This window comes from Schistocerca cancellata, chromosome 4 (genome assembly GCF_023864275.1).
Source record: "Schistocerca cancellata isolate TAMUIC-IGC-003103 chromosome 4, iqSchCanc2.1, whole genome shotgun sequence".
NCBI lineage: Eukaryota > Metazoa > Arthropoda > Insecta > Orthoptera > Acrididae > Schistocerca > Schistocerca cancellata.
Genome location: NC_064629.1, coordinates 240,988,119 through 241,005,341, shown reverse-complemented (window position 1 = coordinate 241,005,341; position 17,223 = coordinate 240,988,119). Strand labels below are relative to the sequence as shown.

Genomic DNA, 17,223 nt, shown 5'->3' with positions numbered 1-17,223 from the left:
AATGATGGTCGTATGCGTGTTTGGCGCCGTGCAGGTGAGCGCCACAATCAGGACTGCTTACGACCGAGGCACACAGGGCCAACACCCGGCATCATGGTGTGGGGAGCGATCTCCTACACTGGCCGTACACCACTGGTGATCGTCGAGGGGACACTGAATAGTGCACGGTACATCCAAACCGTCATCGAACCCATCGTTCTACCATTCCTAGACCGGCAAGGGAACTTGCTGTTCCAACAGGACAATGCACGTCCGCATGTACCCCGTGCCACCCAACGTGCTCTAGAAGGTTTAAGTCAACTACCCTGGCCAGCAAGATCTCCGGATCTGTCCCCCATTGAGCATGTTTGGGACTGGATGAAGCGTCGTCTCACGCGGTCTGCACGTCCAGCACGAACGCTGGTCCAACTGAGGCGCCAGGTGGAAATGGCATGGCAAGCCGTTCCACAGGACTACATCCAGCATCTCTACGATCGTCTCCATGGGAGAATAGCAGCCTGCATTGCTGCGAAAGGTGGATATACACTGTACTAGTGCCGACATTGTGCATGCTCTGTTGCCTGTGTCTATGTGCCTGTGGTTCTGTCAGTGTGATCATGTGATGTATCTGACCCCAGGAATGTGTCAATAAAGTTTCCCCTTCCTGGGACAATGAATTCACGGTGTTCTTATTTCAATTTCCAGGAGTGTATTATTTGCGAATAAAGCATATTCATACAGCTATGCGGTTTTTGGAAACACCTCATCATTCTTTACTTTTTAATAGTATAATTGTTATGATGATTTAAATGGTTATCGAATGCTGAGTGTTGTTATTGATATTCACAACGTCTCTGAGCTGTGGTTGCCCTCCCCAGAAAGTTGCTTGTACACCATCAATGGTTTTAAGGCGGGTGGATAGTCTTTTCATTTTTAATCTTATAATTAATAAATAAGTAATAGAACGCCATAATACATAAAGGCCATGAAGTTATAAGTAGATAGAATTCAGTTTTTAACCTGATGACAATCGAAAATTTAAAACTCATACACTTCATAAAGTGTCTTAGTTGCGCTACAAGTGCAGTATGCACGATTTCATCTGTATCTGATGAAGAAATAAAGATGTCAACAATCTGTACTTATTTCCATACGCTAATGATTTGCACATTCATATTACGAGAAAGACGGGTTATCTCATTCCAGATGCGACTCTCCGTGGGCTCAATGGGATGCAATTCTACAGGTACATACGCTATCAAGAATGTGCTGCATTGTGCATGATGAACGGTACTTCGTATCCGTATTGGAGTCTTTGTGTTCTATTTCCTTCGCGTTGGAAACAAACGGGAGGAACTGCGATAAAGATCGACTCGATCATCGGCGTTTCTTAGTCCAGTAAAAATCCCTAAAGAACTGGTTTTCAAGTGCAGTTGCAGGAGTAGAAATAAAAATGTGTTCATTAAAGTTAATGTTACATATCCTGTATACTGACTCGTCCCACATCATTTCGATAAAAGAATCTTTAAAATGATCTATGAAACATGTAACTAACTGCATAACTAACAAATCAGTTTTCTTGGTGTATTATTTTTTTTATCTTGATCTGCTGATTTTTTAAGTATTGTTACATGTTTTACAAACGGGTTTTACTGTTTCTTTTCGGATTGTGTTACGTTTTTATTCTACAACTTTTATCTATTTCATCCATACTCATCTCAATGCTAGAACGGCTATTAAAGATCTCGGCATTATTTACATAGGTTCCTGCAGTCACAGACAAAGCATAGTCACTATGTTTAAACTTGAGTGTGTGTAGAAAGCATGTGAAAGTAAGACGCTTGTCGTATTGTGTTGCAGCTTCCGACTGCCTGCGGTATATGATGAACGGCACTACCCTGATCAAACTGCGGCCAAACGGAAGGCAGTACCACCGATACTTCACTCTCTCTGAAGACCTTACATACATTACCTGGGAACCAACAAACAAGAAAATCGTCAAAGCACGATGTAAGTACACTACTTCCGTGAGTAAATATTCCACAATTACTGTGATAGCGTACTAAATGCATCCTTATTGAAATAAATGTTTTAATATCCAGGATTTATCTGTTTAACCGCTGAAAATTAGCGTAGAATTTTAACATGCTAATAACCGAATACGAATATATTCCTCTCTAGTAAGCCTCTTCTAAAATTAAGTAACTATCAAGTTATTTGATGGTAGAAAAAATCCAATATTTAGTTATAAGGATACATTTTAACTGCTTCTTGCCTAACAAAATTCAGTCAACCGATAACGTGTTTTCGTAATGTACGAAAGATTGAAAATATATCTAGATGACTGATTATTTCTCTCATCTCTTTCTCCATATTCAGTAATGTTCACCGATATGGTGAGGGCTAGGTGATTTTTTTTATTTTTTTATTTTTTTTATTTTTTGTACACGTTGTTATCACTGACCCCTCGTCTTACGATTAAGAGGCAAGTAATTATATTCTCTACATTCCAAATTTTGCTTCAATGCTACATTCAATGTATAATATAAGACAACAAGTGTTTCATATTAAACAACAATATTAAACAAATTGAAAGGAATCCCTCTGTCTTTATCACATTTAAATGGGAGTCAGCAAACTCTTAATTTCACGACTGATCACGCAGTTATCTACGTTTATGTGTATAGCTACACTGAACCACTGCCAAATGACCCTGCGTGGATTGGCAGCTTACGAGTCTTTGCAGGCCCATTTAGGTTCCTACGTAGAAGATGATGTCGGTGTACTACTCATTTAACACTTGCGTTCAAATATACCATATAGTTCTCGAATTTAAGAGCAGTATCCTCAAAACGCACCTTAGAATATTTTCCTTAAAATAATTGTAATTTGAATCGCTACAGTCATTACAGTTACTGATTCACTACAGACCAACGTAATAGAGCTATGCAACTGTGTAGTCTAACTGAACAGATTATAGCAGTAATTAATCTACTTGTAATCAATATACCATTCCGACTCTTCATCATTTCTGTCCCAACTTAGAATCTCTGATGAGCTTTCCTCCTCGTTGTATCCTCCTCAGACTCCTTCCCGAGCTACAACAGCTGTTGTTTTAACCATACGCTCAGATCCCTTTTGATCCATTTGGTTACCAGGTATACTGCCCAGTGTTGCAGCTTCGATATCCCTTTGTTCCATTTTACAAAATTAATACTACAGTGCTCCTGATATTCCATTGGCAGAAGAGTTAAACAGCTTCCATCCTTTGGCATCTTGACCAGCTCCCCCCAGGTTCTTGTCTTCCAGTCGATTCCACATTGACCAGCTCCCCCCAGGTTCTTGTCTTCCAGTCGATTCCACATTTTTATTTGGTGTAACTTAGATGGTACTGGAACTAGCTGCTTTTTAACCCAAAGTATAATGAAAAACTAAGCCGCTCTGCGAAAATATCTTGAAAGTGATACTCTCCAGGGTTTTGTGACTATGCGTTCTTTTCTCGATCAGTCACTACTGCTGTCAACACCGAAAGATCGATAAACGTTTTTCTCCACTTCATTCCTACCCGATTTGTCCCATCTCATCTTACCGTGCGGGCTGTTTGGTGCCGCCGTGCAGTAGCACTACTCATTCGCTCCTATAAAGCTGGTCGTTCTTGTTTTTCTGTCACTGTTATGACATTGTTAAACCGAATATAGCACTAGACTAGTTCTGGACCTCTCTACCGAAATGACGAAAAATAATTCTACTTTAAACAAGAAAAAATTGTCTGTAACAGGAAATACTCTTACGTTTGCCGGTAACAGCGGGCGTCGCATTGGTACACTTCCCCCAAATTTTATTTATTTCAAGAATTATAATGGTCACTTAAATTTGCGGCCATCGGACGATTAAAAAAGAGTTAATTACAGTAGAAACGCGGGTTGCTTTTGAACTGAAGCATGCGGATAAATCGTCCAGTGCACTATATCCTAGACTATATTGAATTAAATTTAACGATTGTTCTGAAATGATAAAATCCTCTCAATTTAAACACAGGCTTATTTCAGACAGAGAAAGTTTATGGACCCTAACCTGTCTCTCTCAGTTCAAAATAGTTCATTCTGCATCGCCACGTAAGTCAGTTTCTTTCGTGTAGTTCGCATTAAGGATATTTCAGTTGTTTGGTTACTTCGCGTCGACTGCAGTAAGACTTGCACTTGGCGGCCGAATCTGAATGGGATCTCCCGACGAACAATGCCATACGATCATTTCATTTCATTCGAAATTGTTTAGGCCCTCTTTAGATAAATAAATGTTATACGTGGTCTCCTGTAAAGAAATTAGTTTATCATGTGCTACTAATGGCTGACATACACATATCAAGCCGTCATCTTCAAGCTGCTCATAACTCACGATACTTTGCAGTTAGCTTCACAAAATTATTTTCTTTAAATATACAGTTTCTATCACGACTAAAATAATTCTTTTCAGCACTTACAGACTATTTCTAAAAATTTATCCACCCTTGACAACTAGCCACCGACTGACTCACTCCAACGTCTAGACGGCATGTGCAGTCTGTCTGGGAGTCCCCGACTGTTGGCTTGAAAATGTAGCGTCCAGGACATTCTAGCAGATGAGGTATATTGCAGCAACCGGAAATTAGCAACTAATATCGATCTTTGTCGGCAATGGTTCCCTTACAGCATGAAACAAGTGATGAGTATATTTGATTGGGCTTAACTGCAGCTAAACATTGTACATTTGCCGAAATACTAGGGATATGTATCTATGACTTTCTGTAATGTTTCGCACGGTCTGAAGAACTGCTGTATAACATAGCACAAAACACAGAAGCTATATATACACACGGAGAAAGCTGAAAGACCGACCATAGCTGATGCAGAGCTTTTCATTCAGGTAACAGTACTCAAATCTTGCCAGATTACCTGCATAACTGGTCTAAAATTTGAGAGATTTGTTGCTACAATGGAACCGGAGGGATGGTTTATTTTTAGGTTATTTAGATCGGTAAAAACGGAACGCTTACAGAATAATTTTTTTGTCCGTCTGTCTGTCTATCCGACTGTTCAGACTCATTTTAGTTAGGAACGGATAAAGGTATAACGTTGTAATTTAAGTCCAGTACTAAGGTCTACTGTTCTTTGGCGGTGTAAAAAAAATTGAGCCTATAGGATACTTCCAGCTGTCATAGAATCATGAAATTTGACAAGAAGCAAGGTTTTGCAATAAAAACAAAGGAAAAATTCTAAATTTTTAAACTGTAATTATATCACATGAATTTTTTCCCATTTGTTGTCCGACTGTTCGTCTGTTAAGACCCATTTCCCTCAGGAACGGGCAGAGTTATCAAATTGAAATTTATTTCAAATACTAAGGTCGACAGTCTCGTGGCGGTGTAATTTAAGCTTTTAAACCAATGGAATAAAAAATATGGCCATGTAAGTCATATTTTGACACTCGCATATTCACTCATCGTAAGCTATAGATGAACTACAGTCGGACACTAAAGTCTACACACACCCTAAAAATAACGCTTGAAGTCAAAATGAATCAAGAAAATATTATGTATTCACTTTCTGTGACATAAATAGACATGTTAGGAACTGAAAAACAACATATATTCTGTATAATTAATAATAATTCCACATACTGACATCTTGAGCATACAAATGAAACAGCGGTCAGGTACGAAAATAAACATAAACTGTGAGGTTCTTCACTTTCAGGCCCAATTTAGTATTTTGTATTGCCACCTTCTGCTTCGATCAAATGTCAAGGCATAGATTCCACACTATTTTTTGTGTACGCAGGTGTAAAGTTATTCCACTCTTTCACTAGGGCAGCTTTTAAATCATCTTTGCTTTTGATGTGTTTTTTTATCCTTCGCTTTAGTTCTCCCCAAAGATGTTCAGTTGGCTTAATGTCTGCTGACTGGGGAGGCGAATGCAACTGTTTTGGTGCATTGTGAAGTAGCCATTGTTTTACGACAATGGCCGTATGCTTGAGGTCATTGTCTTGCTGGAAAATCCAGTCTGTTCTTAGTCCCAGTTTCTCCGCAGATTGCTTCAGATTCTTCTTTAAGATGGTGAGATACTTCCATTTATCCATAATACATTCAATAAATACTAAATTCCCAACTGCAGCTCCAGACTTGCCCCACACAAGAATATTTCCACAACCATACATCACAGATGGGACAATATTTCTCTTCTTCCAACTTTCATTCCTTTTACGCCACACCTCTTGCTGTCCATCGCACTGGAAGATGTTGAACTTACTCTCATCCGTGAAAAGTACTGTATTACAAAATGTAGAATCTTTATTTCGGAGCAGAGTTGCAAATTCTAGGTGCTTCTGTTCATTTACCCTGCTTATGAACGATTTCTTCCTCGCTGTTCCACTTTCAAATCCATGATTGTGCAGCAGTCTTCGTACTGTTATGGGATGATTATTTCCACTAGTATTAGCGACATCTAATGCCAACTCCGTAGCTGTAATTCTGGGACCCGCATTCACTTTCCTAATGATGTGTCGGCGCTCCCTGTTAGATAATTTTAGTGGTCGTCCTCATCTCGCTTTGTTTTCTACACTTACTCTATCCCTGTAATTTCGTATTATGGTTTGGACACTTGCATGGCTGCTTCTAACAATTTCTCCAATTTTCCGCAGTGGAAAGCCCTTTTTACTGAGCTCAATAATATTTTTCCTCGCCCTCCACTGGTATTTCGGTTCTTTTTGAATCCATGTTACGCGATCGAATAATGTATTGCAATACACGTGTTATATCATCAAACTACACCGCTTGCACTGTGTTCACTGCAAAGTCTCTCTTGCAACTAACGACAGACGCGAAGTGTATGTTTACTTCTGTACCGCTGTAAACAAACACTGTTGCATATATCATGCTTGCCGTACACGATACCGGTCTGAAGACCTTGGGTTATGTTATTTTGGATGTGGACGCAGGCACAGAGTTACACGTCTCTGTGCATCCAGGCTGTACGCAACATGCTGCAAAATGGGGGTGTATGTAGACTTTAGTGTCCGACTGTATCTATACACATGGATCGTTTTCGCATTTGCGAGTATTGACAACCGTCAGCTGTATAATGGAATGACGACAGTGAAAATTTGTGCCGGACTGGTACTCGAACCCGGATTCCCAGCTCATTGCGAGCTGACACCTTACCTTTTTTTTACCATTAGGCTATTCGAGCACGGTTCATGGCCAATGACAGATGGACGTTGGTGCGCACGACACTGAAGCAATCGTCGAATGGATCCAGGCCGGAGGAGAGAGCGTTATTGTCTGGGGAATATTTTTTGGCTTTCCCTGGGTGATCTTGCATTTTGAAATTACAATGGATCAACACAAGTATGCATCTATCCTTGCCAATCGTGTCCGCCCCTAAATGTAGTTTTCCTCAGCACGATGGCATCTAATAGCTGGTCAGTCCAATGTGTCACACAGCTCGCAGTCTACGTGCGTGGTTCGAAGAGAACCAGATTGAGTTTACCGTACTCTGCTGGCCACCAACTCCACGGATTTCGACTCAGTAGGAATGTGTGGGACCACCTCGATCAGGCTGTTCGCACCATGGATGCTCAACCTAGATACCTAGCGCAGATGACCACGGCGCTGGAGTCGGCATGGCTCCACATCCCCGTCTGTACCTTCCAGAGCCTCAGTGTTTCTCTCCTGCACGTCAGCGCTGCAACTGGTGGTTATTCAGGCTTATGATAGGTGGAGTGGGCCGTTTACTTCAGCCGTGAAAATTAACGCTTCTTCGATAGGCGAAACAGACTCTTTCTTTTTAATACTTGTATAGGTACAATTCACAGAGCTATCGTATTTGGTCTCGTCGGTACCATTCACGCAGAACTTGGCCGCTGTTGGACACGGCACACATGATGAGAATGGTTTACAGTGTCCCCGACTCCGATGGAGCTAACACATGGTAACGTACCTTAACATCAGAGCGCCGAACCGACGTAAGTCAGTCAGTCCTGAACCTTAGCCAAAAATGTTTTGTGCTGAAGATACTGACGGCTAACTGAATCACCACAAGCAAACAATTTTTCCACCTTAAATCCCAACCGAATAACGTCTGATACCAGTATTTGAAGTTGCCATCAGTATTAGTTAGAATATTGTGGCGAAATTTGGTGTTATTGGGCTATGGCAGCAGACGATCGGCGCCAGTGCTAACAGAACGACATCGCCTGCAGCGCCTGTCCTGGCCTCGTGACCATATATCGAGTGGAACCCAGACGACTGGAAAACCGTGGCCTGGTCAGATGACTACCGATTTCATTCGGCAAGAGCTGATGGCAGCGTTCGTGTGTGGCGCAGACCCGCCGTAGCCACGAACCCAAGTTGTCAACAAGGCAGAGTGCAAGCTGGTACCGGGCCACTGCTACGGTCGCAGGTTCGAATCCTGCCTGGGGCATGGATGTGTGTGATGTCCTTAGGTTAGTTAGGTTTAAGTAGTTCTAAGTTCTAGGCGACTGATGACCTCAGATGTTAAGTCCCATAGTGCTCAGAGCCATTTGAACCATTTGCAAGCTGGTGGTGGCTCCATAATGGTGTAGGCTGCCTATAGGAATGGAATGGTCCCTCTGGATGTTCGGCTGCTTGGAAACCACTTGCAGCCATTCGTAGATGTCATGTTATTAAACAATGATGGAATTTTAATGGATGACAATGTGCCATGACACAGACGACAGTTGTTCGCGACTGGTTTGAACAACATTCTGGATATTTCTCGCGAATGGTTTGGCCACACATATCGCCCGACATTAATCCGATCGAACGATCATGGGACATAATCTAGAGGTCAGTTCTTGCACAAAATCCTGCGCCGGCAATACTTTAGCAATTATGAACGGCTATAGAGACAGCATGGTTGTATATTTCTGTAGGGAACTTGGAGGTTTCCCATAGGGCCTCAAAAACGTTGTCCGAGCCCAAGGACGTGATGTCACCTTGATATACCACGATGACAAACACACACAGCTCGTCCAACGGATTCTAGATAATTAACAGCAGTACAGGCGTACATTCTTGAATATACAAAATGTGTAGTCTTACTAAGAGGTCAGCATCCACACTAACTACAACACCGATGGTTGCCAAGAGTTGACGTCTGGAACCATCTGGGGATGTTCATTACTGCCAGCCCAAACGATATGATAAGGTTCAACTGCCGGCCGGAGTGGCCGTGCGGTTCTAGGCGCTACAGTCTGGAACCGAGCGGCCGCTACGGTCGCAGGTTCGAATCCTGCCTCGGGCATGGATGTGTGTGATGTCCTTAGGTTAGTTAGGTTTAATTAGTTCTAAGTTCTAGGCGACTGATGACCTTAGAAGTTAAGACGCGGAGTGCTAAAAAAAAAGGTTCAACTGGCGCATTAAAGTACAAAACATAAAACCTATCTCACGTAGGCAGACCATGAGGTACCACTGTCGCCTCCAAAAAGTGTTCTTCGTGAAGCAGTAAGTCTTACGCGACTGCAGCATATAGCAACAGCGCTACCCATGCCTAACGCGAACTCACAGCAAGCCCTGACCTCAACATCTTGGTACGTCTGGTAAAACAATGTTCGCAGTATCTTTCAAAGTCTTCCCACATCCAGAAAGTTAGGAAGACTTGGACTTAAAAAACTAGGAGTCCACTCTACGGCGATTGTTCTCAGAAGATCGCGCAAAATCAACATAAATGCGAACGACAGCATAACTAAACACTTCTGTGCATCCTTCCACCAGGAAATCGATCCACTGCTGCCTTTAGACGTCACTGCTAATGTTGTACCAGAATACTTTGTCATCTACTCAAAGTCCTGACCCACTGGGCGAGGGAGTACTTCGAAGCTCCTCGCCATTCATTTGCAATGCTTTGTTTATCACTCTTACTACACACTCCCAACCAACCAAGTTCCTACAGCTCAGTTTTACCAGGCTGTGGAACAACATATTCCATCTACTGATATCTGCCTTCATACAAGCAACGTGGTATGAAGCGGTCGCTAACACCGTGTTTACGCGTGAGAAGTTAAACTGAGTCGATCTTGCACACAGCCCGCTCTGTAGCCATTGTCAAATTCCCCATACTATCGGACATCTCTTCTTGCGTCGGTACCAAAACGTCATTTGGAGTTGGATGAGAAAAAACTGTCTCTCATCACCAGGTAGGCGCCTCGCACAATCGCATTTCGTTTGTTAGAATTGGACTGGAGATTTTTCCCGCCAGTCAAATTTTACTGCAAGCATGGCTGGTTGGGCACTTCGCGTACTATGCCCTACAGACAGAAAATTCCGATCTTGAAGACCTCAGGGTCCATCTTGAAAGTCAACATAGGTATTGGTTCAAATGGTTCAAATGGCTCTGAGCACTATGGGACTTAACATCTGAGGTCATCAGTCCCCTAGAACTTAGAACTACTTAAACCTAACTAACCTAAGGACATCACACACATCCATGCCCGAGGCAGGATTCGAACCTGCGACCGTAGCAGTCGCGCGGCTCCGGACTGAGCGCCTAGAACCGCTAGACCACCGCGGCCGGCATAGGGTATTGAAAGAAACGTCTGCGAACGATGTACAGACCTGCTTCATCGGCATTGTAACGTCGATACATTAACCTAAGACTAAACTACTCCCATCACAATCCCTCGACCCGTACCCCTGTTTTATGTAATCTTCAGAAGAGAGTTAGGGACTTTCACGTTCTGTGTTACAATGCGTTCCGTTGCAGTATCCTTTTGGTCTGTGAGAGAAACCAGAGATTCAAGCAGCAATTGGAGTGCTACGCATATTCAAGAATTCAAGTTATTAAAATATTTAAGTGCTATTATATTTCACTTTAAGAGGAGATTCACAACTTCAAACCACATGTACGAGGACTTCCGCTGAGACTGATGCAAACCCATCGGTTCGTATGACGTACGTACTTTCCAGCAACCTATATGGAATAACAATGAAAAATATAGAATCGTGGAAGAAGCCAACACCGATGAAGGCGATTTTGCTGAGAGATGGGTGGGCTCTAAGGAGCCTATGGGAGCAAAAAATTTGGCGTAAGGTAAAGGTACCAGGTTCGATTCTCGGTCCGGTACACAATTCTAATCTGGCGGGAAATTTCAGATCAGTGCACACAGCGCTGAGGGGTTAAAATTCGTTATGGATACAATGCCCCAGACTGTGGCTAAGACATATCTCCGCAATATTTTGTCTTCCAGGAGTGATAGTCCCGTAAGGTATGTAGGAGAACTGCTGTTAAGTCTGGAAACTAGGAAATGAGGTACTGACAGAAAAAAAAGTTGTGAGGGCGGGCTGCGAGCGGTGCTTAGATGGCTCAGTCTGTGGAGCAGTTGTCTGTGAAAGGCAAAGGTCCTAGTTTCGAGAACTGGTATGACACACGATTTCAGGTTGCCAGTAAGTTTCAGAATTCGAATTACAAAATTTGTGGAAATGTTTCAGAAATATCTGGTAGTGACGATAAGCAACAACCAGACCACGTGAAATCAATAGTGGGGATACTTAGATATGTTCGGTACCAGTCGCGTTCTTGTAATGAGTTTCTGTTTCTTGCTTAGCGTTGAAAATGGCTCCATTGGTGGTGGTGTTGATTTATGGTTCCAATATCTGTTGTTGTAGCGCCTCACTGTAAAATTGTAAATTATATTTGCAAGATCATGCTTCCGTTGTTTCGAATTACAGTACATGCTGCTGAAAATACTAATGGCGAAACACTCTTCACCCTGAAGCTTGCAGGCCGGCCGGTGTGGCCGTGCGGTTCTAGGCGCTTCAGTCTGGAACCTCGTGACCGCTACGGTCGCAGGTTCGAATCCTGCCCCGGGCATGGATGTGTGTGATGTCCTTAGGTTAGTTAGGTTTAAGTAGTTCTAAGTTCTAGGGGACTGATGACCTCAGATGTTAAGTCCCATAGTGCTCAGAGCCATTTTTTGAACCTGAAGCTTGCATTTATTATTGTTTTGTTCTGTCTCCGGCAGTGTTAGTTGTTCTGGCAGAGTTACTTGTACGTTAACGGTTTTACACAGCTGTAGGGATAGCTTTTCTGAGGAAGAGTTGTCCGATACACACCTCGTGTAAGGTTTCACTGAATGAAATTGAAGGACGACACAACGACTGAGGTGTTTCATTAAACATTCTTCTGCATCTGAAGTTTGTTGCTTTACTCTCTAATTTGTGTTGTACGTTTTGGTGACTTCATATTACAGGCTTTTTCACTGTTACGAAGGCATTTTCTCACAAGCAAAGGTAATTGGAGTCATAAGCGCAGAAAACTATAAATACGTTGTTACTCTAACGAGCCACCGGAGACCACGGCTACCTGACACCGAAATACTCAGAAAATATCCCTGAACAGTCTCCGAATTTTGTCGGTGGAATTCGTTTTCACCGTTTATAAATGTGAACTGCTGTATCACACGTTAAGAAAAGGCTGTTAGACTTCAATTAGCATAGTGGATGTTAATAAAATTAACTGTTTAATTTGCTTTCTTTCATAAACTGGCCGAGCGGTTCTAGGCGCTTCAGTCTGGAACCGCGCGACCGCTACGGTCGCAGGTTCGAATCCTGCCTCGGACATGGCTGTGTGTGATGTCCTTAGGTTAGTTAGGTTTAAGTGGTTCTAAGTTCTAGGGGACTGATGACCACAGAAGTTAAGTCCCATAGTGCTCAGAGCCATTTCTTTCATAAACAGCTTCAGGTTTGGAAAAAAAAGACCAATGGTACATGGACGAAATAAATCTAGTCAAGCATCCAAGTATAGCGCCAGTATAGCGTTTGTGACTTCGGCTGTGGAGGTGGGTGAAGGGATCTCTCTCGTTCTAGACAACAAATCGTTCTCATTCATGAAACAAAAACGATTGCTGGGAAACGTTTTCCTTTTTTTTATGCTTTATATGTGAGCTTCATTTTCGTAAGTTAATCCGTTTATTATACTTCGATGGAATTCACAATGTCACGCAATTATTGTTTGTGCAACAGTGTGCCCATAAATAAAATGTCCGGAAATGATGCGTACAGGGCACAGCAGGTAGCTTTAATTTTTTTTTTTCACAGCGTTATTGGATTTTCTGTGCTGAATTAATTGATGGTGAAACGAGCCTCGCTCGGCTATCTGCACGCTGTCACCCAAATATACAGATTTTCCAGTTGGTAGAAACACTGTAACACACGGTACGTCATTGTGCATTCCTTTCGTTTTGAAGTTTTGTGTTCCGTTCAGTGGTGGATATGGGAGTGTGTGTGTGAGGTGTGGGGTTTTCCGGAACCCCTCCCCTCAATCCCTCAAAACAACATTTTAATTAAAAGACGTTTATGTTTTTATACACACGGTTCTCTCCTGAAAGTCGTCAGACGCAATTTCTCTGGTGTTGCGGCAGATATTTGTAGTTTCCCTTTCGAAACGTTTAGTTTGAGTCAGTGGGAACCATATTCTCTCATCACGTACTTCATGGGATGCCCTGTGTCAACGGAAAACATCGATTCGTTAGCCCTTTATAAATAACACTATTTTTGAAGTGAATCTTACTTGCCCATTGGACAGAGTGGTCCCAAATTACACTAATGGCCATTAAAATTGCTACACCACGAAGATGACGTGCTACAGACGTGAAATTTAACCAACAGGAAGAAGATGCTGTTATATGCAAATGATTAGCTTTTCAGAGCATTCACACAAGGTTGACGCCGCTGGCGACACCTACAACGTGCTGACATGAGGAAAGTTTACAACCGATTTCTCATACACAAACAGCACTTGACCGCCGTTTCCTGGTGAAACGTTGTTGTGATGCCTCGTGTAAGGAGGAGAAATACGTGCCATCACGTTTCCGACTTTGATAAAGGTCGGATTGTAGCCTATCGCGAATGCGGTTTATCATATCGCGACATTGCCGCTCGCGTTGGTCGAGATCCAATGACTGTTAGCAGAATATGGAATGGTGGGTTCAGGTGGGTAATATGGAACGCCGTGCTGGATCCCAACGGCCTCGTATCACTAGCATTCAAGATGACAGGCAACTTATCCGCATGGCTGTAACGGATCGTACAGCCACGTCTCGATCCCTGAGTCAACAGGTGGGGACGTTTGCAAGACAACAACCATCTGTACGAACAGTTCGACGACGTTTGCAGCAGCATGGACTATCAGCTCGGAGACCGTGGCTGCGGTTACGCTTGACACTGCATCACAGACAGGAGCGCCTGCGATGGTGTACTCAACGACGAACCTGGGTGCACGAATGGCAAAACGTCATTTTTTCGGATGAATCCAAGTTTTGTTTACAGCATCATGATGGTCGCATCCGTGTTTGGCGACATCGCGGTGAACGCACATTGGATGCGTGTACTCGTCATCGCCATACTGGCGTATCACCCGGCGTGATGGTATGGGGTGCCATTGGTTACACGTCTCGGTCACCTCTTGTTCGCATTGACGACACTTTGAACAGTGGACGTTACATTACATATGTGTTACGACCCGTGGCTCTACCCTTAATTCGATCCCTGCGAAACCTTACATTTCAGCAGGATAATGCACGACCGCATGTTGCAGGTCCTGTACGGGCCTTTCTGGATACAGAAAATGTTCGACTGCTGTCGTGGGCAGCGCATTCTCCAGCTCTCTCACCACTTGAAAACGTGTGGTCAATGGTGGCCGAGCAACTGGCTCTTTACAATACGCCAGTCACTACTCTTGATGAACTGTGGTATCGTGTTTTAGCTGCATGGACAGCTGTATCTGTACACGCCATCCAAGCTCTGTTTGACTCAATACCCAGGCGTATCAAGGCCGGCATTACGGCCAGAGGTGGTTGTTGTGGGTGCTGATTTCTCAGGATCCATGCACCCAAACTGCGTGAAAATGTAATCACATGTCAGTTCTAGTATAATATATTTGTCCAATGAATACCCGTTTATCATCTGCATTTCTTCTTGGTGTAGCAATTTTAATGGGCAGTAGTGTACGTTACACACTGCCACGTTATACGTTACAATGTGTTTCGGAGCATACCATTCAGCTCACGTTGTTGAATATGCAGCTCTGCAGCAAACGTCTCCTACATATTTCCATGTTGACCAAATGACATCGTCAGTTACCATGGGAATGGGCACGGGATTATTGAGATTGAACTACTGATCGACGGAAACGTCGCCTGGTCGGATCAGTCACGTTTCTGTGAACGCCAGTTATGTCGTGTCGGAATACGCGTTTATTATCTAGATGCAGGACTGCTCAAAACCTGCACCATGCCAAGAGCACAGATCGTTTTATGGTAGGCACCATGGCAGCTATGGACTTCGTGAACATTATTACCGATCACCCTCACAATTGCCGTCTTCCCCGAGGGTGATGGCATAATCCAGCAGGATAACTGTTAATGCCACTAGACTATAATTGTGCTACAGTGGTTTGGGGAGCAGGATAGTGAAGTTACATTGATCTCTTGGCCACCAAAGATGCCAGATCAAATCGATGGGACACACCGGCGCTAGCTCCATGCTAACAACAGGCCCGTAACTTACGGAATTTGTGTGAGCTGTATGTGGACATCTGGTGAAATGTATCTGCAGAAACCACCAAGGAGTTGCTAATCCGTGTCAAGAAGCATCGCTGCCGTACTGCGTTCCAAAAGTAGGAAAACACGCAGTTATTCAGATGATCACAGTATTTTGGCTTATCAGTATATGTGCAGTGGGTAACTCGTTGGCACCTGTCTTCTGGTATGATCATCTCATAGTAAGAAAGGTAATCTGTTTAGTAAAATTTATTAGAGGCAGGCTCCCGATTTGCGGTGTACAGGTAACTCATTCTCACATATAAACTATTCCTAACACTGATCTTCCACTACTGTCATCGATATATATTTGCATGTCAAATCAGAGGTGGTGTGATATCTTTCAGACCGATGCGCTCAACGCTCACTAAATACCGGGCGATCAAAAAGTCAATATAAGTTTGAGAACTGAATAAATCACGGAATAATATAGATAGAGAGGTACAAAGTGACACACATGTTTGGAATTACATGGGGTTTTATTAGAACCAAAAAAATACAAAAGTTCAAAAAATGTCCGACAGATGACCCTTCATCTGATCAGAATAGCAATAATTAGCATAAGAAAGTAAGACAAAGCAAAAATGATGTTCTTTACAGGAAATGCTCAATATGTCCATCATCATTCCTCAACAATTGCTGTAGTCGAGGAATAATGTTGTGAACAGCACTGTAAAGCACGTCCGGAGTTATGGTGAGGCATTGGCGTCGGATGTTGTCTTTGAGCATCCCTAGAGGTGTCGGTCGATCACGATAAACTTACGACTTCAGGTAACCCCAAAGCCAATAATCGCACGGACTGAGGTCTGGGGACGTGGGACGCCAAGCATGACGAAAGTGGCAGCTGAGCACACGGTCATCACCAAACGACGCGTGCAAGAGATCTTTCACGCGCCATCTGTCGGACATTTTTTTTTTTTTTTGCTGCTAATAAAACTCCATGTCATTCCAAGGATGTGTGTCAATTTTTACCTCTCTATCTACATTATTCCGTGGTTTATTAAGTTTTCAAATTTATACTGACCTTTTGAGCACCCTGTAAATGAAAGCGAAAAACAAAATCCAGTAATACGATACAAACATGGTGCTACCGCTGAACAACTCAGGCGTGCCAATTTTAATTCCAACATTTTCTTAAGCTTCTGTGGCATTTTCGCCGTTTTCCAGGTTAGCGGATTAGCACATCGTTAGCGATTGTTTTGCAATATATCAAAGTCACTGTAATTAGAACTCGTCGTAAAATACGTAAATATTAAGTGCTTTATTCCTCGGTTCTCGTATGCGGCCGATGCCTGGAACTGTAATTATTTGTTGGTAAAATATTACAATTTGGTACAAAAAAAAGTCTGTAAAATCTTATGGGACTTAACTGCTAAGGTCATCAGTCCCTAAGCTTACTCACTACTTAACCTAAATTATCCTAAGGAGAAACACACACACCCATGCCCGAGGGAGGACTCGAAACTCCGCCGGGACCAGCCGCACAGTCCATGACTGCAGCGCCTAAGACCGCTCGGCTAATCCTGCGCGGCACAATTTGGTACACAAACGGCAAGCAGTCTCCATCGCATAACAACTCGTACCAGAGACTTTCGCCCCAAGCTCGGCCACCTCTCCGTGGTACACGACTACCTGCTGACGCGTGAAGGAAAT

At 43.0% G+C, this 17,223-nt stretch overlaps 1 protein-coding gene across 1 annotated transcript in view; it reads left to right on the top strand.

Moving 5' to 3' along the window:
* Window positions 1–1,185: 1,185 nt before the first annotated feature.
* LOC126184041 (inactive phospholipase C-like protein 2) overlaps window positions 1,186–17,223 on the top strand; it is a 749,749-nt gene continuing 733,711 nt past the window's right edge. The window contains exons 1-2 of the mRNA XM_049926398.1: window positions 1,186–1,225; window positions 1,840–1,989. Of these exons, the coding sequence (XP_049782355.1) occupies window positions 1,186–1,225; window positions 1,840–1,989 (190 nt within the window). The remainder of the gene's footprint in view (window positions 1,226–1,839; window positions 1,990–17,223) is intronic.